General features: G+C 41.6%; 2 protein-coding genes across 2 annotated transcripts in view; both read right to left on the reverse strand.

Annotated features, from left to right (window-relative positions):
• SEC31B (SEC31 homolog B, COPII component) overlaps positions 1–15455 on the reverse strand; it is a 30702-nt gene extending 15247 nt beyond the window's left edge. Inside the window, 1 exon segment of the mRNA XM_077124461.1 lies at positions 15439–15455. Within this exon segment, the coding sequence (XP_076980576.1) occupies positions 15439–15455 (17 nt within the window).
• Positions 15456–18669: 3214 nt separating this feature from the next.
• On the reverse strand, positions 18670–23214 carry NDUFB8 (NADH:ubiquinone oxidoreductase subunit B8). Its single transcript, XM_077125744.1, has 5 exons — positions 23082–23214; positions 22696–22822; positions 21322–21421; positions 20742–20897; positions 18670–18859 (listed from the first exon to the last, which is right to left on the reverse strand). Exons 1-5 carry the CDS (start codon positions 23158–23160, stop codon positions 18767–18769), a joined length of 555 nt encoding a protein of 184 aa, XP_076981859.1. The 5' UTR covers positions 23161–23214; the 3' UTR covers positions 18670–18766.
• Between the last annotated feature and the right edge of the window lie 442 nt (positions 23215–23656).

The following is a 23656-nucleotide window of genomic DNA, read 5'->3' on the forward strand; positions in this document are numbered from 1 at the left end:
CACCATGTTCGCCATGTGCCCTTCCAGATGAGAGAGGAACCCTGACTGTGTTCGCCATGTGCCTTCTCACTTGAGAGAGAAACCCTGAATTTCATCGACTTTCTTGAACAAAGGTATCCTTCCCTGGATGGATGCCTTTGATTGGACATTTCTATAGACTTGTTTTAATTGGGACATTTTCTCAGCCTTAAAACTGTAAACTAGCAACTTATTAAATTCCCCTTTTTAAAAGCCATTCTGTTTCTGGTATATTGCATTCTGGCGGCTAGCAAACTAGAACATATGGTCTCGTTTAGAAAATGCTTTTAAGAAAACAGGGGCCTAGATTGTAAGCTCTTACAGCAGTCACATTTAGTCCAGAGTGGTAAATATTATTTCTGAAATTTGAGAGGCTGTTTTATATATGTATAGCCTGGTATTTAGAGATAAGAATGTAGCTTATCAGAATTAAGGTAATTCAGAACACAGGGGTAAGGAAGACATTGTCTATATTTCAGAAATGCACCTAGTCTTTGAGACCAAAGGAAGAAAGTTTTTTTTGTCTGGAAACTAAATTTTTTGTAGCACAAATCTAGCTCATTTAAACAATTGAAACACCAGGAGCCCAGAATAAGAATTAGGGCCTTTGACCCTGTATAGCTTAATATAATACCTGGATACACAGTAGGATATATTAAGTAGATTATTAAAAAGTTTTGGCAAGGTCCCCTGAGGGATGGGAGAAAAAATATGAAATTATTAAAGTTTACCAGAGGAGAAACCCCTGATACTGTATCAAACATTAGGGACACCAAAACCAATAGACCAAGCCTTTGATATTAAGGCTTGCTCTTGTAAAGTTTATGTATGTAGTGGAGCAGCTTAGCCTACCTATAGGTATGCCTAAGAGTTACTTCTGGAGGACCTCTTTTGTTGCTCTGATGTGGCCTCACTTTCTCTAAGCCCAACTCTGCAAGAGAAATCGTTGCCCTCCCCCCTATCTGAGACACAACATCCAGGGGGTGAAAATCTCCCTGGCTGCATGGAAGATGACTTCTAGGGATGAGTCTGGTCCTGGCACCATGGGATCAACAATTCCATCCTGACCAAAACGGGGGAAAGAAGGGTAACAAATAAGGTATCAGTGGCTGAGAGCATTCAAATAGAGTTGAGAGGCTACTCTGGAGGTCACTCTTATGCAAGCTTCAGTTAGACATTGCTACCTATCACAATTTGCCAACCCCAACCAAAACCATTCTTACCAATCCTAAAGAACATTTAAGGTGTTATGTAAGATTCTACAAAGGTTCCATGCACTAGGGTAACTTTCCAGAAACTACAGCCTCCAGATGGGTCCCTGGACCAGATAAGTCCTGAAATCTAGAGGGGCCAGCCTCTCCAGAACATCAGCTAGCTCCATCTCCCAACCCCCTATTATGACAGCCCTTTCCAACATGAAAAAGTAGAATGGGCATAGCCCAAATACCCCTACAGAGTGGGAGAAAGATCAAAGATGATGGTGGAGTTATACAGAGAAGGTAGGGTTTAACAAACAAGTATGATTGCTGAATCATTATATTGATATATCTTTTAGTCTCCATTTCTTAGAGCAGCTATAAGTAAAACCTAAAATTGTGGAATTGTAACCCATACCAAACTCTGAAATCTGTTATACAACTAATTGTTGTGCTGTCCTTTGAAATTTATTGCTCTTTTGTATATATGTTCTTTTTGACAAAAAGAAAAAAGAAGTCAATGGTAATGATAAAAAATATTTATTCCTTCTAACATCCAATATTCTGGAGTAGCTAAAAGGAAAAATCTGAGATGATGGTATGGTAGCCCATGACAAACTCTGGGATCTGTCCTGTAACTACTTGTTGAAGAGTGCTTTGAAAACTATTGCTTTTTTCTTTCTTTAGTTTGTATATATGTTATATTATATATATATAAAAAGCCAATATAGGTGGGATACATGGGTGGTTCAGTGGTAGAATGCTCACCTGCCATGTGGGAGACCCAGGTTTGATTCTCTGTCCATGTACCACCAAAAAAAAGTAGGAGCTTAAAACAAAAATATAATAGCATCTCATGGTTCTGTAGGTTGACTTGGCTCAGTTGGTGTGGCAATTTGAAAGGATTTTCAATTTGTAAAACCCTTTTCAGTTTATGGTGTATTTGAATTGCTAAAGGAAAGCTGTAGAGCTGTGTTCCAGTAGCCTTGTTCCTTGAAGATGATCGTATGAAAATATAACGTTTACAGTGTGACTGTGTGATTGTGAAAACCTTGTGTCTGATGGTCCCTTTATCTAGGGTATGAACAGATGAGTAAAAAATATGGATAAAAAATAAACAAATAATAGGGGGAGCAAAGGTTAAAATATATTGGGTAGTTGGAAATACTAGTGATCAATGAAAGGGAGGGGTAAGGGGTATGGTATGAATGTTTTTTTTCTTTTTTTTCTTTTTCTTTTTCTGTATTGAAGCAAATGTCCTAAGAAATGATCATGTGATGAATATACAACTATGTGATGATATTGTGAGGAATTTATTGTATACCATGTATGGAATATTCGTATGTGGAGAATGCTTGTGTTTATATTTTGTTTTATCAATAAAAATATTGTAAATAAAGTTTCAGTGGCTGAGAGATTTCAAACAGTCAAGAGGTTATCCTGGAGGCTATTATTATGCATTAGATAGATAACCCTTTTTAGTTTATGGTGTATTGGAGTGGCTGGAGGGAAGTATCTGAAACTGTTGAGCTGTGTTCCACTAGCCTTGATGGTTGAAGATGATTGTATAAAGATAACTTTTACAATTTGACTGTGTGATTGTGAAAACCTTGTGTCTGATGCTCCTTTTATCCTATGGACAGATGCGTTAAAAAATATGGATAATAAATAAATAATAAGGGGGCTAATGGATAAAATAAATGGGGTAGATGGAAATATTAGTGGTCAATGACAGGAAGGAGTAAGGTGTATGGTATATATGAGTTTTTTCTTTTTATTTCTTTTTCTGGAGTGAGGCAAATGTTCTAAAAATGATCATGGTGATGAATACACAACTATGTGATGATACTGTGAACCACTGATTGTATACCATATATGGAATGTATGTGTGTGAAGATTTGTCAATAAAAATATTTTTAAAAAACAGAGAGAGCTTTTTTTTCACAACAGGATTGCCACCAGAACACAGGTGTCACGAAAATCATATCTTAAACTATATCTTAAACCAAAATGGGGAAGGAAAGGACTCATAGCAACATTGTCATATCTTAAACCAAAATGGGGAAGGAAAGGACTCATAGCAACATTGTCATTATTGGACACACAGATTCGGAAAAGTTTATCACGATTGGCCATTTGTCCTACAAATACGGTGGACTCGACAAAAGAACCATTGAAAAATTTAAGAAGGAGGCTGCTGAGTTGGGAAAGGGACCCTTCTAGTATGCCTGGGTCTTGGATAAACTAAAGGCTGAATGTGCACATGGTATCACCATTGCTATCTCCTGTGGAATTTGAGACCAGCAAGTATTATGTGACCATCATTGATGCCCTAGGACACAGAGACTTTATTAAAAACATGATTACAGGAACATCTCAGACTGACTGTGCTGTCCTGATTGTTGCTACTGGTGTCTGTGAATTTGAAGCTGGTATACGCAAGAATGGGCAGACCCAAGAGCATGCCCTTCTGGCTTACACACTGGGTGTAAAACAACTAATAGTTGGTGTTAACAAAATGGATTCCACTGAACCACCTTACAGTCAGAAGAGAAAAGGAAATCATTAAGAAAGTCAGTACCTACATTAATATAATTGGCTATAACCCTGACACAGTAGCATTGGTGCCAATTTCTGGTTGGAATGATGACACAGGCTGGAGCCAAGTGCTAATATGCCTTGGTTCAAGGGATGGAAAGTCACTCGTAAGGATGGTAATGCCAGTGGAACCATACTGCTTAAAGCTCTGAATTGTATCCTGCCACCTACTCATCCAATTGACAAGCCCTTGCATCTACCTCTTCAGGATATCTACAGCATTGGTGGTATTGGTACTGTGCCTGTGGGCCGAGTGGAGACAAGTGTTCTCAAACCAGGCATGGTCACCAAGTCTGCCCAGAAAGCTCAGAAAGCTAAATGAATAATCCTCATAATACCTGCCACCTCAGTCTTAATCAGTGGAAGAATGGTCTCAGAACTGTTTGTTTCAACTGGCCATTTAAGCTTACTAGTAAACGCTGGTTAATGATAACAATGCATTGTAAAACCTTCAGGAGGAAAGGAATGTCTTGTGGACCATTTGTTTTCATGTGGCAGTTTTAAGTTATTAGTTTTTAAAATCGGCACTTTTTAAATGGAAACGACCAAAAATCTGTCACGGAATTTTGAGACCCATTAAAACAAAGTTTAATGAGAAAAAAAAAAAACGAACAGAGAGAAACAAGTGCTAGAGAAAATGTGATAAAAGAGATGTACCTACTCACTGTTGGTAGAGAAGCTGAGAGGCGCAGTCTCTCCAGAGGGAAGTGTGGTAGTTCTGGAGGCTAGGGGTGGGGTTTGCATAAGATCTTGTAATCCCATTGCTAGGTATATACCGGAGGAACTGAGACTGGGGATATGAATGGACATTTACACACTGGTGTGTATGGTGGCAGTGTTCTAAATTCTGAGATATTGACCTATTTGTACATAACTTGGTCATTCCCCGAAATTTCAAGTGTTTGTATGACACCTGAGACTCAGAGTTAGAGCACTGAAACTATGAAAGTCAGCATTACCCCATTCAGCAACTGTTTAAAAAGTTGAAAAAATGATTAGAGTTCATCTAGAGATATGAAGCTGATCTGGGTAGGACTAAGGTAAATCAAAATACTGGGTAAAGGATGACATGGCCCATATTTTCAAACTTCAACCTCTGTGCAACACCAAAGGGAGACATGTTTATTAGGCGGCAAAATTTATATCTTGGGTAGCACATTATGTAATTTAACTGGTATGGTCAGTTTACTTGAACACCATAATTACATGGAATCTTAAATGGGGTGTGAGATCATGTTGGTTTGTACAGGTTAGTGTGATGCCCTGATATATCCCAGAGTAATTTGGGCAGAGAATAAAAACATATTTGCAAAGTCCCCCTGGAGGACTGAGGAGAAAAAAGGAAATATTCAACTTCCCAATTTGGAGAATTTCTGATATTCTCCCAAGCAGTGGAGACAACCAAATCAATAGGCTGAGCCCTCAGTCATGGAGCTCATCCCTATGAAGCTTAGTCTGCAAAGGAGAGGCTAAGCCTACTGATAATTGTGCCTAAGAGTCACCCCTGGAGGGCCTTTTTTGTTGCTCAGATGTGGCCTCTCTCTCTAAGCCAACTTGGCAGATGAACTCACTGCCCTCCCCTCTATATGGGACCTAACTCTCAGGGGTGTAAATCTCCCTGGCAATGTGAGACCTGACTCCTGGGGATGAGCTGGGACCTGGCATCATGGGAATGAGAAAGCCTTCTTGACCAAAAGCGGGAAGAGAAATGAAACAAAATTATCAGTGGTTGAGAGATTTCAAACAGAGTTGAGAGGTTATCCTGGAGATTATTTTTTATGCATTATATAGATAACCCTTTTAGTTTATGGTGTATTGGAGTAGATAGAGGGAAGTCCCTGACACTGTTGAACTGTATTCCAATAGCCTTGATTCTTGAAGAAGACTGTATGACTATATGGCTTTTACAATGTGACTGTGTGATTGTGAAAACCTTGTGTCTGATGCTCCTTTTATCCAGGGTATGGACAGATGAGTAATAAATAAATAAATAAGAGTGAAAAAATAATAGGGGGAGATAAAGGGTAAAAATTGGGTAGATTGAAATACTAGGTCAATGACAGGGAGGGGTATAGGATGTATGAATTTTTTTTTTCTTTTATTTCTTTTTTCTGGAGTGATGCAAATGTTCTAAAAATCATCATGGTGAAGAATACACAACTATGTGATGATAGTGAGTCACTGATTGTACAATATGGTTAGACTGTATGTGTGTGGATATTTCTCAATAAAAATAAATTTTAAAAAAGTCAAGCAGAGTGGGTAATTTCCCCACAGTGCTCCAAGCTGGACAATGAAGAAGGTGGAGTGGAGCAATGGAACAAGGGAGATGAACTTCTTCTGAAGGCTTACTATCTATCAGGCACTATCCCAAAATTACAGTGGATAAAATGATCACAGACGTTAAATAATGTGCTCAAGAGGAGAGTAAATGGAAGAGCTGGGATTTGAACCTATGTCTGTCCAAGAACAAAGCTCAGGCTCTCTCTATTCTATGATCTTAATGCCTCTAGAGAGAAGGAAAGCCTTGGGAAACAAGAAAACTAGGAGAGGTAAGCAAATCATTCCTTTCCTGCTTGGTACTATTCCTTACACAGGCACCTAAAGAGAGGTCACAGTGCTCCCAAATAGTTGAACTGAGATAACGGTACTGGAAGATTGACTACCTATTATACCCATGTTACTTGAGGATGGGTCATATAGAGATCATTCAGGCCACACAGCTAGGACCTCAGTGTAGACAGAGTAGAGTGAGCCTGGCCTCATTCAGACCCATGGGTTATAACAAACACAGAAGCTATGTCCTCAGTCCAAAGGTCAATAACCTAAACAATGCATATTATTCTCCCAGAAACCTTTCCTCTTGAGTTGGACCCATTTAACAAATTCAACATAGTTTGTTACAGGGCACATGCTAAACTATATTGATTCTGACTCTGTCCAGTTTCATCTATCCATACACTCTCTTCAGTCTATTAGTAGCTTCAGGCTGTCCCTTATCTACAGCCACACTAGTATTTCATACTTCTCTTTCAGTCAGTGTATTAGTCAGGGTTCTCTAGGGAAAAGAACCAACAGAAGATATCTGTAAATATGATATTTTATGAAACTGTCTCACACAACTCTGGGGCTGCATGAGTCCAAATTCCGTAGTGCAGGCCACGAGTTGACAGCTCCAATGAAGGTCTTCAATGAAATCCCCAGGAGAGGTTGGCTGGCTGAAGTGGAGAGAATTCTCTCTTCTAACTTCTCTTTTAAAGGTTTTGACTGATTAGATTAAGCATCACTAGATTAAACATCAACAGAAGACTGCCCTTGGATGACTGCAGATATAATCAGCCATGAATGCAATCAATGTGCTAATGATTTAATAAACCAGCCTTCTGGTTTATTAACCAGCCATGAAATGTCCTTGCAGTAATGGTTTAGGCCAGTGCTTGCCTGACCAGACAAATGGGCACCATCACCTAACAGTAATTGGTACCTAATAGTAATGAGAGAATCATTCAGTCTCCTACTCATTGACAGAAAAGAGAGATATTGTGTAAGGTTGTTATCTTCACAAGAGCCAAGAGAGGAAGAAGAGCATATCTGTAGGTTCAAGGAGAGATCAGGTACACATGGGTCTAGGCTTGTGTGAAGCATCATATCATATACATTCTACCTGATATTGCTTCTCCGGCTGACCAGAAACGTGGAGGAAGCTTTCCAGAGACCTACAGCCTCCAGATGGGTCCTCAGACCAGATGTGTCCTGGGATGCTGGGGGTCCAGCCTCTATGGAGCATCGGCTGGTTCCATCCCCCATCCCGTTGTCGAGGGACCCTTCCAACATGGGAAGGTTGGAATGGGCATAACCCAAATACCCATAGACAGTGGGAGAAGGATCGAAGGTGATGTTGGAGTTACACATAAAAGGTAGGTTTTATCAAGTGAGTGTGATTGCTGAGTCACTGAATTGAGGTTTCTATTGGTCTCCAGTGTCTTGGAGCAGCTAGAGGTGAAGCCTTGGGATGGTGGAATTGTAACACATACCAAACTCTGAAATCTGTTGTACAACTAATGGTGGCAATGTGCTTTGAAATTTATCGCTTCTTTGTATATGTTAGTTTGGTATGGGTTACAGCTCTATAATTTTAGGTTTTTACTTCTGATTGCTCTAGGCTATCGGAGACGAAAAGAAATGTCCTTTGTGGAAATTCCTTGTAGTATATTCCCAGACTTGGGATTTTGGATAAAAGAGTATGAACAATATTGCAGTGCTTATTACAAACTGTCAGATTATTCCTTAGAAAGATTAACCAATTAATAGCATCATCAATACTACATAAAATAAACATTTTTATCTTTATTGCTCCACCAACATTGCATTTTATCCTTTATTTCTGACAGAGTAATAGTTTTAATAAGTATAAATATTTTAATTTCTTTTAATTTCCAGTGTGGCTATAAGGTTTTTCTTTTTTCCCCTCCTTTTTTTTTGGAACTGGCATTTCCTATTGCCTTATAGTAGGGTTTGCACATTTTCATATATATTTATCAATTCTTTAAATATATTTTATGGTAAGCTTCACCAATGAGATTTGTAATATATATGTTTCCCACCCTGTTGCATTCTTTTAAATAATTATTTCATTTGCCTTCACGCAAATTTTTAAAAATCAGATATATCCATTTTATCATATATACCTTCAATTTCTTCAAGAATTGTAAATTAATCTCACCCCTTAATCTGAATAGAATGTGCTATTCTTATTTTCTCCAGTTTTCCTAAATTATAAGGTATCTGTTTACAAAAATTGATATGTCCATGTTGACTGCAGGGAACTGGAAAATAGAGAAAAGTGAAAAGGAAAAAAAATCAGCTATAATTTCATCACTCAAAGAAAACTACTGTCTTTATTTTGGTGTATTTGCTTTCAACCTATTTTTTTATGGTTTTTTCCAACATTTTTTACTGTGAAATATATGTGCAAAGAAGCACTAAATTTCAAGGTACACTGTAACAAGTGGTTGCAGAAAGGACGTTAGCGTTTGGGTTACAATTCCGCAGCTTTAGGTTTTTTCTTCTGGCTGTTCTGAGAGGCTGGAAACTAGAAGAGGTGTCAATATGGTGATTCAGCAGTCATACTCATTTGTCAAATCCTATATTCCCTGTTGTGGTTCCTCCTTCTCCTTTGATCCTTCTCCCAATCTTTAGGGGTGTTTAGGCTGTGCCTGTTTGGGCTTTTTCATGTTGGAAGATGGTGTCGATGGTGTGGGGTGGGGGGAAGGAGGGATGGAGTTGATTGTTGTTCTTGGGTGGGGGCTGGCCACTGTGGGTTTCAGGACTTATCTGGCCTAAAACCTATCTGGGTTGTGGGTTTCTGGAAATTAATCAGAGTGCGTGGAACTTTTGTAGAGCCTCAGATAGAGCCCTGGCTTTCAGAGAGGTTTTGGTTGGGGGTTGGCAAACCAATTGGGGGTATCTGGCTGAGGCTTGGCAGGAGAGCCTCCAGAGTCTCTTGACACTGTTTGAACTCTCTTAGCCACTGATGCTTTGTTTGTTGCATTTCTTTCCCCCCTTTTGGTTGGGAGGCATTGTTGATCCTGCAGTGCCAGGGCCAGGGTCATCCCTGGAAAGGATGACCCATGTTGCCAGGGAGACCTTCGCCCCTGGATGTCCCGTCCTGTGTGGAGGGGAGGGTAGTGATTTTACTTGCGGAGTTGGGTAAATGGATGGGCACATGGATGGGCACCACAAGAGCAAGCCTGGGGATAGAGGGCTTGGCCTATTGATTTGGGAGTCCCTAGTGTTTAAGGTAGTATCAGGGATTTCCCCGGTGGTGAAGCTTAATAGTTCCATGTTTTGTCTCCCATTCCTCAGGGGTCTCTGCTAATACTTTTTAGTTTTCTGCCCAACATACTCTGGGATGGGTCTGGGTATTGCACTGAGCTATACAGACTTGTAGGCCCTCGTTCCTATTCTGGGCTCCCTGTGTTTGTGTTTTTCCAATGATCTATCCAAATAGGTTGACTTGGATTGTGTGCTACAGAGGGTTTGGGTTCTGGACAAGGTGGGCCTCTCTTCCTTTAGTCTCGTAGAGCAGTTGAGGTTCTAGAATGCAGAAGGTGTCTTCCTTATCCCTGTATTCTGATTAACCTTGGTTCTAACCCGATCAGATTTGTTGTCATCTCTAAGTGAAACCTGATCTCTTTTTCAATTTCTTTAACAGTTGTTGTAAGTGGCAATACTGAACTTTAGAACTGTAGAATTCCTACTCTGAGTCTTAGGTATCACACAGGTACCCAAAGTTCCAGGGAAATCCAGGTTATACATAAATAGCACAGCTTCTCAAAATCTAGACATAATATTTGCAGCTCTGGACTAGAAGTGGCTCCTGTAGGAACTTGTAGTCTGGGTACCAATTTTCTTATAGATATTTTCTAAATGGGGCAATGCAATGTTCGTTCTTTTGTTTCTGGCTTATTTTGCACCACATAATGTTCCCAAGGTTCATTCACCCTGTTGCATGCCTCATGACTTCATACCTTTCTGTAGCCTCACAATATTCCATCAGTCAAACTGTCTTCTATAGTGGCTTTACCAATGTATGTTCCCACTGACAGTGCACAGGTGTTCCAGTTTCTCCATGTCCTCTCCAACATTTGTAGTTTCTGGTTTGTTTAATAGCAGCTATATTATTTTTTTAATGATCTTTTTTTAAAAATTTGAAATGTACTTAAATTTTCTTTGATAATACTAATCATTGTAAAAATGTTAATAAAGAAAATGAACAAAGATCTTCTTAATAACTAAAAAAAAAATCATTTTGCAAAATAAATACAGAGTTAATTTCTCTACAACTTGTTGCATCTCCTTCTCCACTCATCTGTCTCTCCATGATCCCTGAGAAACATACTTTGGTCCTAGGATTCCTCATCAGGATTCTTACAAGGATCCGTCCTACATAACCACCAATAGTTCAGAAATAGTACCTGCTAGAGGCAAAAAGGACTCTTGAGTTTCAGGTTCAGAGAGGGGTCCCTGAAATCAACCTCAAAGATTTCCATTGTGCCATCTGCAATCAACCTCAAAGATTTCCATTGTGCCATCTGCGCTAAAGGAGGCAACAAACTGCTGCTGGGCAAGTGTTCCTGGGCACAAGAGAAGTCAAGGGGCAGCATACAAGCAATATTGTATGCGTGGATTTGCCTATAAATGGGTTAGGGAGTGGAGAAGAGGAGAACAGGAGAGGACTGGGTAATACCTCTCTCAAATGATAACTAGGATGAGAAAAAGGAAGAAAGCCATATTGCAAGGCTGCCCCCAGGTACCCAAAACACCCAATACCCCCTTGCTTATTCTTTTTTTTTTTTTAATTTTTTTTATTAATCAAAAAAAAGAAAAGAAATTAACACAACATTTAGAAATCATTCCATTCTACAAATGCACTCAGTAATTCTTAGTATCATCACATAGATGTATGATCATCATTTCTTAGTACATTTGCATCGATTTAGGAAAAGAACTAGCAAAACAGCAGAAAAAGATATAGAATGTTAATATAGAGAAGAGAATTAAAATAATAATACTAATAATATATATATATATATATATAAAGGAAAAAGAAAAAAACAAAAACAAAAGATACAAACACACAAACAAACAAAAAACCATATTTCAGGTGCAGCTTCATTCAGTGTTCCAACCTAGTTACATTACACTTAGGTATTATTGTGCTGTCCACTTTTGAGTTTTTGTATCTAGTCCTGTTGCACAGTCTGTATCCCTTCAGCTCCAATTACCCATTATCTTACCCTGTTTCTAACTCCTGCTGGTCTCTGTTACCAATGATATATTCCAAGCTGATTCTCGAATGTCGGTTCACATCAGTGGGACCTTACAGTATTTGTCCTTTAGTTTTGGGCTAGACTCACTCAGCATAATGTTCTCTAGGTCCATCCATGTTATTACATGCTTCATAAGTTTAGTCTGTCTTAAAGCTGCATAATATTCCATCGTAGGTATACGCCACAGTTTGTTTAGCCACTCGTCTGTTGATGAACATTTTGGCTGTTTCCATCTCTTTGCAATTGTAGATAATGCTGCTATAAACACTGGTGTGCAAATGTCCGTCTGTGTCTTTGCCCTTAAGTCCTTTGAGTAGATACCTAGCAGTGGTATTGCTGGGTCGTAATCCATTCTGCCATTCTATGTCTTTTGATTGGGAAATTCAGTCCATTAACTTTTAGTATTATTACTGTTTGGATAATATTTTCCTCTAACATTTTGCCTTTTGTATTATATATATCATATCTGATTTTCCTTCTTTCTACACTTTACTCCATACCTCTCTCTTCTGTCTTTTCGTATCTGACTCTAGTGCTCCCTTTAGTATTTCTTGCAGAGCTGGTCTCTTGGTCACAAATTCTCTCAGTGACTTTTTGTCTATAAATGTTTTAATTTCTCCTTCATTTTTGAAGGACAATTTTGCTGGATATAGGAGTCTTGGTTGGCAGTTTTTCTCTTTTAGTAATTTAAATATATCATCCCACTGTCTTCTAGCTTCCATGGTTTCTGCTGAGAAATCTACACATAGTCTTATTGGGTTTCCCTTGTATGTGATGGATTGTTTTTCTCTTGCTACTTTCAAGATCCTCTCTTTCTCTTTGACCTCTGACATTCTAACTAGTAAGTGTCTTGGAGAACGCCTATTTGGGTCTATTCTCTTTGGGGTGCGCTGCACTTCTTGGATCTGCAAATTTAGGTCTTTCATAAGAGTTGGGAAATTTTCAGTGATAATTTCTTCCATTAGTTTTTCTCCTCCTTTTCCCTTCTCTTCTCCTTCTGGGACACCCACAACATGTATATTTGTGCGCTTCATATTGTCATTCAGTTCCCTGATCCCCTGCTCAAGTTTTTCCATTCTTTTCCCTATAGTTTCTGTTTCTTTTTGGAATTCAGATGTTCCATCCTCCAGTTCACTAATTGTAGCTTCTGTCTCTTTAGATCTACCATTGTAGGTATCCATTGTTTTTTCCATTTTTTCTTCTTTGTCCTTCACTCCCATAAGTTCTGTGATTTGTTTTTTCAGATTTTCTATTTCTTCTTTTTGTTCAGCCCATGTCTTCTTCATGTCCTCCCTCAATTTATTGATTTGGTTTTTGAAGAGTTTTTCCATTTCTGTTCGTATATTCAGCATTAGTTGTCTCAGCTCCTGTATCTCATTTGAACTATTGGTTTGTTCCTTTGACTGGGCCATATCTTCAATTTTCCGAGCGTCATCCATTATTTTCTGCTGGTGTCTGGGCATTTGATCAGATTTCCCTGGGTGTGGGACCCGGCTGGTTGAAAGCTTTTTCTGTGAAAACTTTTGGGCTGTTTTTCTTTTCCTGCCCAGTAGGTGGCGCTCGTGGCGCTCGTCTGTCTGCACGGCAGTCAGCCCGCGAAACCATGCGTGGAGGCGGGGGTCGCTGGCCGCCGCGGCTTGGGAGAGTGCCGGTCCTAATTGCCCAGCTGGCCCCAAACGCCAAGCGTGACGGGAGGGCCCCGCTATCCAACGTTCCCAGTCACACCGGGGAGCCACGTGCGTGGAGGGGACCCCAGTCGCCAGCCGCCCCGGCCGGGAAAATGCGCGCCCCTTGGGTATCTCACCGCAGCAGATTCTCCCTGCCCGTTCAGCTGTTCCAGAATGGGGTACGCTGTCTTTTTGGTCTCTGTCGTGACTCCGGGAGCTGTTTTGTGTTGTTTCTGTTTCTTTAGTTGCTTTTCTGGAGGAGGTACTAAGACCCGCGCGTCTTACTAAGCCGCCATCTTCTCCGGAAGTCCCCCTTGCTTATTCTATAAGCCATGCCCCTAACACCTTTCTGTGACCCTACAGGTTTCTCTGGTGTTCAATAAAGAATTCTAAATACAGTTTCTCCTCAATCTAAGTACTTGCAGTAGATTCTAGTCCACAGTTGCCATACCTGTGGTCAGATACATAAGGTATTGGCTAGTTGGGCTCCACACTTGGATGGACGGCTGCTCAAGTTCCTTCAGCTTCATGGTCTGTCCTAAACTGACATGGCCCAGTGAAAACAGAAACCAGCAAGCTTAATGCCTAGATCCACAGAACATCTGTGGACCCAGGATCTTGCTTTTCTCTCTCTCTTCCACAGGATGGGGCATTTCAGGGCAATATAGGGTGAGAAATACATGACCATCTTCATATCTGTACAGTTATGTGCCCAACTACTGAAGTCCAAAGCTTTAAACCCTCAAGGATATCCAAAGACACTGGTTGTCACAAGCCAATTATCTTCTCCATTTTCTTGGCTTTAAATATCATCCATTTGCTGATGACTCCAAAATGTATATCACCAATACACATCTTTCCTCTCAGCTCCAATGATAATCAAATAATTCTACTTGGATATAGCAAAGATACCTAACAGTTGCTCTAACATGGAATTCTCTATTCTACTATCTCCTCCAAAAAAATCTCTTCTATTATTCCTCCATTTTTCTTCTTCTTGGCAAATGGTACCATCATCTACCCAATTGGTCAAGCCAAAATCCTAAATATCACCCTTGATTCTTCCCTCTCCTTCATTCTCTTCCAATTTATCATTAAGGTCTCCTGGTTTTACCTTCAAAGTATGTCTTAATTTGTCTATTTTTTTCACCATCACTGCTACCACACTATTTGAAGATTTCATCAACTCTCACCTGAATAACTGCAATAGTTTCCCAGTTGGTTATATCCCTGCTATGCATGTCATCCTCCAACTTGTTCTCTACATAGCAGCAGGAGTGAACTTTAAAAATCATTAATAGGATATTAGCATTCCTATGCTTAAAATCTTTCAACTACTTCTATCACATTCATAATAAAATTCAAATTACTTACTATGGCCCTGACCAAAGGCTCCAGCTTACCATTCTAATTTCACTTCTCACTCCTTTCTCCCTTATTCATTACGCTCCAAACACACTAGATTTTATAATTTGTTGGCTTTTCCTACCCCAGAGCCTTTATAAATGCTGTTCCCTATACCTTGAATGCTCTTTGTATGACTAGTTCCTTACCACAACCTCATGGGCTCAGTTTCTCACTTCCTCAAACACACACACACAAACAGCCTCACTTATTTTCTTCCTAGCAATTTGTAATTGTATTTATTTACATCTACATTGCTTGGTCTCATCCACTAATATGTAAGCTCCGTGAAAACTGGAACTGTGTCTGCTTTGTTCACTATGTTGTAACGAGTGCCTAGAACAGTATCTGGCACATTGCAGGTACTCAATAAATATTTGTTGTATGAATGGAAGAAACCATTTTAACAGTGTTTTCCAATCCAATACTAAGGCATATTCAAGGTCCCATCCTAACAGACCAGCAAAGGGACAAAAAGATTAAAATACACACACACACCCCACTGAACTTGTAGGAGGAAATCTAGAACCCACTGTGACCACTTGAACAAACCATTCAAGTCAGTCTCATCTACCAAAACAGGAAGTTGAATTATTTAATTTCTAAGGAGCTTTCCACCCTTATGAAAGTTTAAGGCAGCCAATTAAGCTAAACTTTCCAGGGGACCTCTAAATACGTGTGGATACTGCAGGTAACCTCTAACATGCTGCACACCAGTGTCACCTGCCGGTCACAACCATTTTCGCATTTCTAGGGAAAGAACCCCTAATAGCACAGGAGCTGCAATTAACATGATGCATTCAACGTGCACTATTTCACAATAATTATTTTCACAACAGAATTATTTCATAATAATTCTATGAGGCATTATTATTACCCTCATTGTACAGAGAAGGAAACTGGCTAGGCAGGGATGTGCACCCCAAACAGAGCCTGTGCTTTTAACAATTATGCTACCTTAAACTAACTAAACCATATAAAGTGTTTAAATTCCTAACAGTTTGGGAATTGGGAAAGTGGACTCTTAATCCACTCTTTTCAGAGTCGTTTGTGCACAAATGGGACTCCGCTGGGGTCGTAAAACGACAATGGTTAGGCGACAAAGGGTGCGAGAGCTATAAACATTCAACCTAAAGCTTAAGACCCTTGCAGGGAAGAAGGGCGCCAGCTACCTTTGGCAGTCCAGTGCCTAAGTGGCATACCGGCCAGGAGCCCTGAGGACGAACTGGGCTGGCGGAAGAGGCAGGTACCAGCCAGAGCCTCCGCGACGGGCGAGCTCACACCACCATCACTTCCCGCCCCCCACCTCCCCATAAATCTCCAGAGTGATGAGCGGCTCTCGGGTTCCCCAAGACCTCTGCCCGACGTGCCTCGGGGCTCCCAGACGCACGAAGTAAACCAATCTGCGTACTGAAAGCCCAAGTCATGGGTCACGTGTGGCAGAGCCGGAGCCGACACTCCAAGTGCTTTGGGGCGCAGCAGGAATGTGGACCGCGGCTGCCGAGGGCCAAAATTAATCCTAGCTGCACGGCAACGCCGCCTGCACGCGTCCGGGAGAAGCGCAGAGGCCCGTATGCCGCAGAGCCCTAGAGTAGATTCCCCAATAACTTTTCACTGGGCCCCCCTCACCTGCCCTGTGATTGCAGTTGTGACACAGTGGATCAGACCCTGCGACCAGTAAGTTATGGTCTATTCAATTTGACCCAGGCTCTGGGGGGCAGCCTCTGAAAAGGGAAAATACTAATTCAGTTCATTATCTATTTATGAAGCGGGAGAACGTCGGCCCTAGCCCCAGGAGCGCCCAGTGGAATCCACTTAGCTGAAAAGGTAAAAAGCAATCGAAGCCGTAAATGGCAGTAAGCGCCGCACTGCAGCCCAGGAATATAACCGGTACCCAAAAGCTGTTAGTTGAAATGTATTAAGGAATATATGTGTGCAAGGCGAGATTACTGTGGACCAGTGGATTCCTGGAAGGCATGAGGGATGTGAGAGACGGGTATACCCCGTGGGGTTGCAGGAAGATGGATGGTGTTCTAACAAGGAGGCGTATACCCTACCATGAAAGAAACCCAGGCTGTGACTGAATATCACCTCAACTCTGCAGGTAATTTCGAGTTACTGGCAATATGGGTTCCCTTGGAGACAGAACAGAGCTGGAGGCAGGAACTAATAGAATGATCCAGGTACCATGTGATGAAAGCCTGGAATAATATAGTGGAAATGACTGTAAAAAGAGACAGGTTTTTGTGACTATTAAAGAGTTGAAGATTATTAGACTTTAGAGATAGAAACACAGTAGTGTTATTAACAGCGATAGAGAATGTGAGGTGGGAAGGCAGAGGCCAAGAGATCATCTAAAATTTTATGCTCGAGGAAATTGTGGCCCTTCCAAATAAAAATGTCCTGTAGCAACTAAACATCTTAGACCTAAGTTATTTTTTCAAAACTTCCACTTAATGCATGAATTCTACCATATCCCTCCCTGATATGCTTCCAAAGATGGGTAGTCAATTATCTGATGACACAGCCCAAATCATTGTGAAACAATTCCTGAGTTCCTTCTCATGTAGTCTTCGGTTTTGAAGACAGGACAGAAACTTAAGAGTATTATCTCACTGAGCCTATCCCACCCTCTCCTTATAGCAAGCACTTAACAAGTATTTATTGAACTTTCATCCACAACAGTGAATGAAACCTAGTCAAGACGGTTGAAAACGGAACCTTAGGCAACATCTAAAATTAGGGAATGAGGTAGAAGAGCCACTAATGGAGCCATCCAAGATAATTTTGAACCAAAGGTGTAAGGTCAGTTTCAAGTAGGACATGGTTTAAACCTTTTAAAGTACATTCTTCTCTCAACTCATACATCTCTTAGGAATCTTTTCACCTTGTTTTATAACTGCTGGTCTCCTCTTCTAGGTAACTACTTGAAGCTAATTATTTTGCCTTGTTCAACTTTATATCCCTAGGGCCTATCAATGTCTGATATATATTAGGCACACAGATGTCTTAAATAAATGCTTATCAAATGCTACAGGAGACAGAGATTGAAGACATAAAAAGCAAGCAGTGACCTTCAGAAAGGCATTTTAGTAAAAGCAGCCATTCCCAGATCTCAAAAAGGTCTGCCTGGATAACCCCTAAAGGATCTAATATCTAAATTGAATGAACTTGCTTCTGTAGGTCATGTTGTATGCAAACTTAGTACATTTTTTTATGGGGTAGGTTTTCAGGCAGTATGACTGTATCTTAAGAAAATATCCCCAAAGGGGTGAAAAGAACATAAGTTAGTTCAATTATAAACAGAGGCAATGAGGTAGACACTCAAAAACAAAGTTTCTTCTTTCTAAGCCTATTGTAGGAGCATGCAGAATGAATCATTAAGGTAATGAAAGCTATGTATAGGTTCTACAACTCATGGAACTATCCTCTAATTCATAAATATTGGTAATGTCAACTTATTCAGAAGCTATAATTCAGAAGTTGCAGTGGAATAAGGAAAACATTCTTAGAGCAGAAACTGGAGACTGGAGACAGTTACAGCCCCAGACCAGTACAAAAATACCTATTTATCCTATAATGTGCTTAAATGTGTTAAAGTACAATTAAAAAAAATTAAACTGTCAAAAAGTTTTTTTAATGGGAAATAAATCTTGTTCCAACGTGGTAACTCAGAAACATATCTTCCTTGCTCCTTGACCCTGTAAATGGGTAAAGGAGCTACCCTTCCTACCTGCTGCACAATTGGAACCCTCAACTACCTCACCACCCCAGCAAAAAATTAAATGATCCTTCTTAGGCTTATGCCAGCCCTCCATCCCCACCCCACCCTGGCCCTTTCCTTCCCATCCTTCCAATCCCAGGAAAGGGGGAGTGGCTAGACAGTAGGCTGGAAAAAAAGGAAAAGGATGAGATTATTCATGACTGGCTGTTCCTGGGGAAATGAGGCACAGATACCACAGCACTAAGTTTTATTTAGGATTTCTTTAAAGTTAAATCTCTATGAATAAGGGAGTCCTAGTTAGAGGTCACAAAAACCCAGGAAGCGTCCTCAGATCTCATAGTGAACCACCGGCTCAGGTTCTTTGTTGGGGTCGCCTCCTCGTTCCAGGTACAGATTATTATAAGGATACTGCTTTGGCCCCTAAGGAAAAAACACAGGTCAGCAAGAACACATACATCCAGTCGATACCAGGCTACACTCCACTTTGAGTTAACAATTATACATGGTAAACGGGTACATGGTAGCCTCTGGTCAGAGCCAGCTGGACTAGAAGGGCAGGAGCAGTATTCCTCTTCCCTGCTCAGCCCAGGACAGAAAGAAAGCCTAGACTGTAAGAGAAGTGGTATCTATACTGTTTGTGTGTGTGTGAGAGAGAGAGAGTCAAAGCATTCTAAATGAGACGATGCATCCATCCATCCCACTCTCTCTCGGGGTCGAGACAGACTCAATCTCCTTTAAGTCACTCAGCCTCTAATGGTTCCACCACTAAAGTGGCCCAGCAAATGAGGCGTGCAGGAGCAGCGGTGGGGGAAAGCACAGAGGAGACATGCCTGGGATGTGCTTTAGGGGCTGCTGGCTTTACCAACAAACAGCTGTCAGAGAACACAGCTCAAGGGGAGGAGAAAAGGGTGATGTGCTTACAGAACTGAAAAATGGAAGAGCCTCACTGTGTTTCTTGCTCTCCTGAAGTGAAGTTAGTGCTCACACCAGTCCTACGTGTACTCTCCAGCCTGGAGCCCCTGAGGCTCGACAGGAAGGCTCGTGTCAGTGCACAGACATACCAGCTACCATCAGGACATTGATTATTTCTGCAGAGGTAGCATTGGGCAGCCAACTGCAAACCCGGCAGCCTCCTCAGTTCCTTTCCCTTCAATCCATCCCGAAGACTACTCCCAGATTAACCTTCGTAAAAACCCAGCCTTCATTATGACACTCTTCTGTTCAAAAACCCTCAATAGCTCCCTGCTGTCTACAGACAGACCAAGTAATCACTGTATTCCCAACCCCTAGCACAGTCTGCAGCTGGTACATAGTAGAGTCCATAAATATTGTTGAATGAAGTGAGTTACTATACCATCAAGTCCAAATCCTTCAGCCATGCAATAAAGTCTGCCCAACCTTCTGCCTAATTGATCAACTCATCTCACAACGTTTTTTAATATAGTGAGTCTCAAACCTAGATGCACATCAGAATTATCTGGTAGCTTGTTTAAAACATCAGCTCTAGAACCTCCCACAGAGCTACTGAATAGGATCTCCAGGGAGTGGAGACTAGGCATATGAATTTATAATAGCTCCCCAGATAACCAATGCAGCTGGTTATCTAGGAACTATTTTACACACCTATTCCACTCCAACTAATTTACTTTTTTTCTCCCTCCAATCTGTTCTCTCTTGTCCCAAATGTTCTCTCCAACTTATTTCCATCACCCAACATCAGCTTTTGGCATCTATTACAACCCTTCTTAAGGACACCTGAGCTGCTTAGCACATATGTTCACACATATATACACACAAACTGTTACAAACTCACATATACCTATTCAAATATTGTTCTTCACATCATTTATCTAATTTTTTTCTTAACCAAACTAAATTCCTTAAAGGTAGAGAGAATGTTTTCTATGTCTACTTATAGTAGACACTTAATTGCTTCAGGTTCCCTATAGGAAATACGTGCCTTTCACACCTCCAGTAAAGGAGATTTCAGCTCTCAATTCTTTGACTCTTGAAAGATCATTTGCTGATAGTGATAAGTACATTCCCCAAATGGCAGCTCTAGAAACTAGCTGGCTTCCATGTTCTCATTCCTCACCCAGTCCAAAAGCTTCTTTTCACCCAAACTGATCCAAGTTGTAGGAGTGGAACAGTGTTGTGGTATTTGAGCCAAGCCAGTGCATAAGGCCCTCCTATCTTCCTCTCCCTAGATCCAGGAACCAAGCTTGGTATTAGCTGGCTCTCTACGCTGGACACTTCATCCCCTTAGGAAATGGGGGTAATGCAGTATCTCCCAGATACTCACCACTGGCTGGTAGGTGGGGTACTTCTCCCCGACCCAGAACATGAACAGCATGAAGGCCACGAAGCCGAAGAGATGCTTACACATGACATTCCAAGAAACAGGTGTGGGGGATGTGTCCACACGGTTCCGGATATACATGTCTAGGTCCCAGTGTAGCTAAAGCAAAAGGCAGATAATGGTCACATACTGCTCTGCCTACAAAAGGTGACAGTCCCGAATATCAGATCATGACACAAGGCTTCTACTCCCCCTGGCAAAATTCTGCAAGCCAGGTCTGAGACACCACAACCCACAGGACTGGGTGCTAGCTTCTGCCTAGCACTGACTAGGTTTGCTGACTAGGGTCAGCTCAATCATGGATGTTCGTAACTTTCACAATACAAAGCTTAACTTATTCCCAGAAGTCTCATTCCACATGCCACACTTCGAACCTTCAGCCTCAGACCACTGGACCTTGCTTCCTTGGGCAGAAAAGCTTAGTGTTGCGATTAGGAACAGGGAAGTGTCATTTAAGTTAAAGACTCAACCCCCTGGAAGACATTACTAAGAAGGAAGGTCAGAGGGAATATGGTTCTCTCACCGGTTCACCCCAGTTCAACCTCAGGTCTGGGTGGTCCCAGTCATACCACGGATCCCTCTCCTGCTGTGAGCGGTCAGGAAGCTTTGGGTAGTCACCATACCTGAGAGACAGCAAGAACTTCTGGATGAGTCCCTGAACAGACTCAGATAATTCAGAGTCTCCTCATATCAGAGATAAGATACCAAGGGACAAAGATAACTGCCTCAATTAAGGACAGAGGAATTGGCTCTCAAATCCAGATCTCAAGTTCTAGTTACTAAACTCAGAACTAACCATCCAAATCCAAATTTTAATTAAAAGTTCATGTCAGACTCTGACATATTATAACATATATAAGCTTTCCTTACCTCCTCTCAACAAAAAAGAAAAAAGACACAATGCTATGACAGAACTGAAAGGGAACTTCATAATCAATTAAATAACCTGATTCCTTCATAATTAGAAAGTTTAGGGTCTGAACCCAAGGTCACCCAGCTAACTGAAATAAAAACAAAAACAGAAAAGTATTCTTTTCATTCTAACTGTATTCTTCAATCAGCGAGTTGGTATATATCTCCAGTGTCTCAAAACCCTCGCAGGATTTCTTGCTAATGTCCATTCCCCCACAACAGATCCAGGTTCCCTTTATAAAGACGAGTACCAAGTTTGTTTTTATCCACACGACAATAAAAAACATAGTAAACGATGACAACTAGACATGTGTCACAGAAAACGATTAGGAAACAGAACGAGACTAGGAGCTGCTGAAACTAAGATTGAAAGAGTGATGCTAGGTCAGGAAATAGGGGCAATGGTAATCACTTCAGATAATTAACCATAGGGATGTTATATGGATATTGGCGGCGGTGGTGAGGGAGAAGGAGTGCACATCTTCAAATGGATTAAGGAGATGGCTGTTTATTGTGCCTAAAGGTTGCTATGATTTCTACCGGCCTAAAAAAGTTTGTGCAGAGCACAAAAAATTATTTTTTAAAAGAGATATGCAAACAAATATAGAGTACCCATCTACAAAGATGGTTCTCATGACTAGGGTCCAATTCCAGCTTGATCACGTGCCTGGGTAACAGCACCTGAGCCCAGCAGATGCTCAAGCTAAATGAAACCTAGCGATCTGGATGGAGCCAAGGAAGGTTCCTGTTATTCGGGGGTCCTCAAGGGAGCCATTAAAACCTCGGTTTCCTCATTTGAGGAAACAGCTTGAGCCAAGGACAAAATTGAAGTCCTCTCGGCTGCAGCTGCTCACCCACTCCTTCCTGCCTCCCTCCACCGAGAAAAACATCCACTTCATTGACTCTGCGGGGTCAAGAGAAGGTTCTGGGGAAAGGGTCAGAACAGCCATCCAACCCAGGTGCGAGCAAACCTTCTCTATCTCACCCCATGCCATCATCCGGGTACGGCTCGTAGTCTTCTACTCGCATATTATACTTCTTAGCGGCGGCGGCCCGTTCTTCTGGGGTCTTGGGATAGGGCCCAGGAAGCATGTCCTTGGTAATGTGGGAAGCTGCACTGCAGAATAGGGCCGGTCAGAAGCGATCCCGTTCCCCTGCCGCCCCCAAAACTTCAAGCTTCAGGGGCTACTGAGACCGGAGCTTGGGATTTAACGGGACCAAAGAGATCCTCCACCCTCTTTTTGGATATACCAACGCCACATCTGTATCGAGCCCGAACACGGCCGCCACAGTATCCCACAGTGCCCTCCTCCCGGCAGACAAACCCAGGAATCCCTTTCCCACATTGAGGCCTCGCCCGTTCTTGCCGACCTGTCCGTGCACCTAATGGCACCTGGACTGCCTTTTGCAGCCATCGGACTCTCAGGACTTTCGCCATGGCCGCCGCCATCTTCACCTTCTTCACGTTTCACCCCGCACATGCGCAAAGGCCGTGTCACGGTGGCTGAGCCGGGCCAAACGCAATGCTGGAAGCCGGTAATGAAGAGAAGTCTTTAAAAGGTTCAACAAGGGCGGGGCTTGAACGGTGCTGGAAGAGCCGGTGGGAAGATGAGGGTTTGGATAGAGTTAGGGAGTAATAACGAAGAAGAGAAAAACAGGCAGGTCGCTGCTTTGATATTTCAGATTATGTCCCTGTTCTCCCTCAGCTGACTTAGATCAGCCCAGGGATAGTGGGAACCCAGAACCTGAGCATCTCAGGCGGCCAGGCTGAACTCTTAGTCTCTTCTTTGGCTGCTTGTCTTTTTCCTCTCTTTCACTGGCACTTCTTCCTTCTATCCCATATTGTGATCTTTACTCAAATTTTGCCCTTAGTCGTGTTCTGTTCTCCAAATTGATCTTCAGGTAGATACGTGATGCAACCCAGAAATCGGCCCCGAATTGGCTTT

This window comes from Tamandua tetradactyla, chromosome 13 (genome assembly GCF_023851605.1).
Source record: "Tamandua tetradactyla isolate mTamTet1 chromosome 13, mTamTet1.pri, whole genome shotgun sequence".
NCBI classification, from domain to species: domain Eukaryota; kingdom Metazoa; phylum Chordata; class Mammalia; order Pilosa; family Myrmecophagidae; genus Tamandua; species Tamandua tetradactyla.

What these genes read in the sequence shown, in the direction of transcription:
- NDUFB8 (XM_077125744.1), bottom strand. Translation starts at nt 23,160, where the DNA reads ATGGCGGCGGCCATGGCGAAAGTCCTGAGAGTCCGATGGCTGCAAAAG. An exon ending in TACCCGGATGATGGCATGGG is followed by an intron (nt 21,422 to 22,695) that starts GTGAGATAGAGA and finishes GCTGTCTCTCAG; the next exon opens with GTATGGTGACTACCCAAAGC. An exon ending in GGTTGAACTGGGGTGAACCG is followed by an intron (nt 20,898 to 21,321) that starts GTGAGAGAACCA and finishes CTTTTGCTTTAG; the next exon opens with CTACACTGGGACCTAGACAT.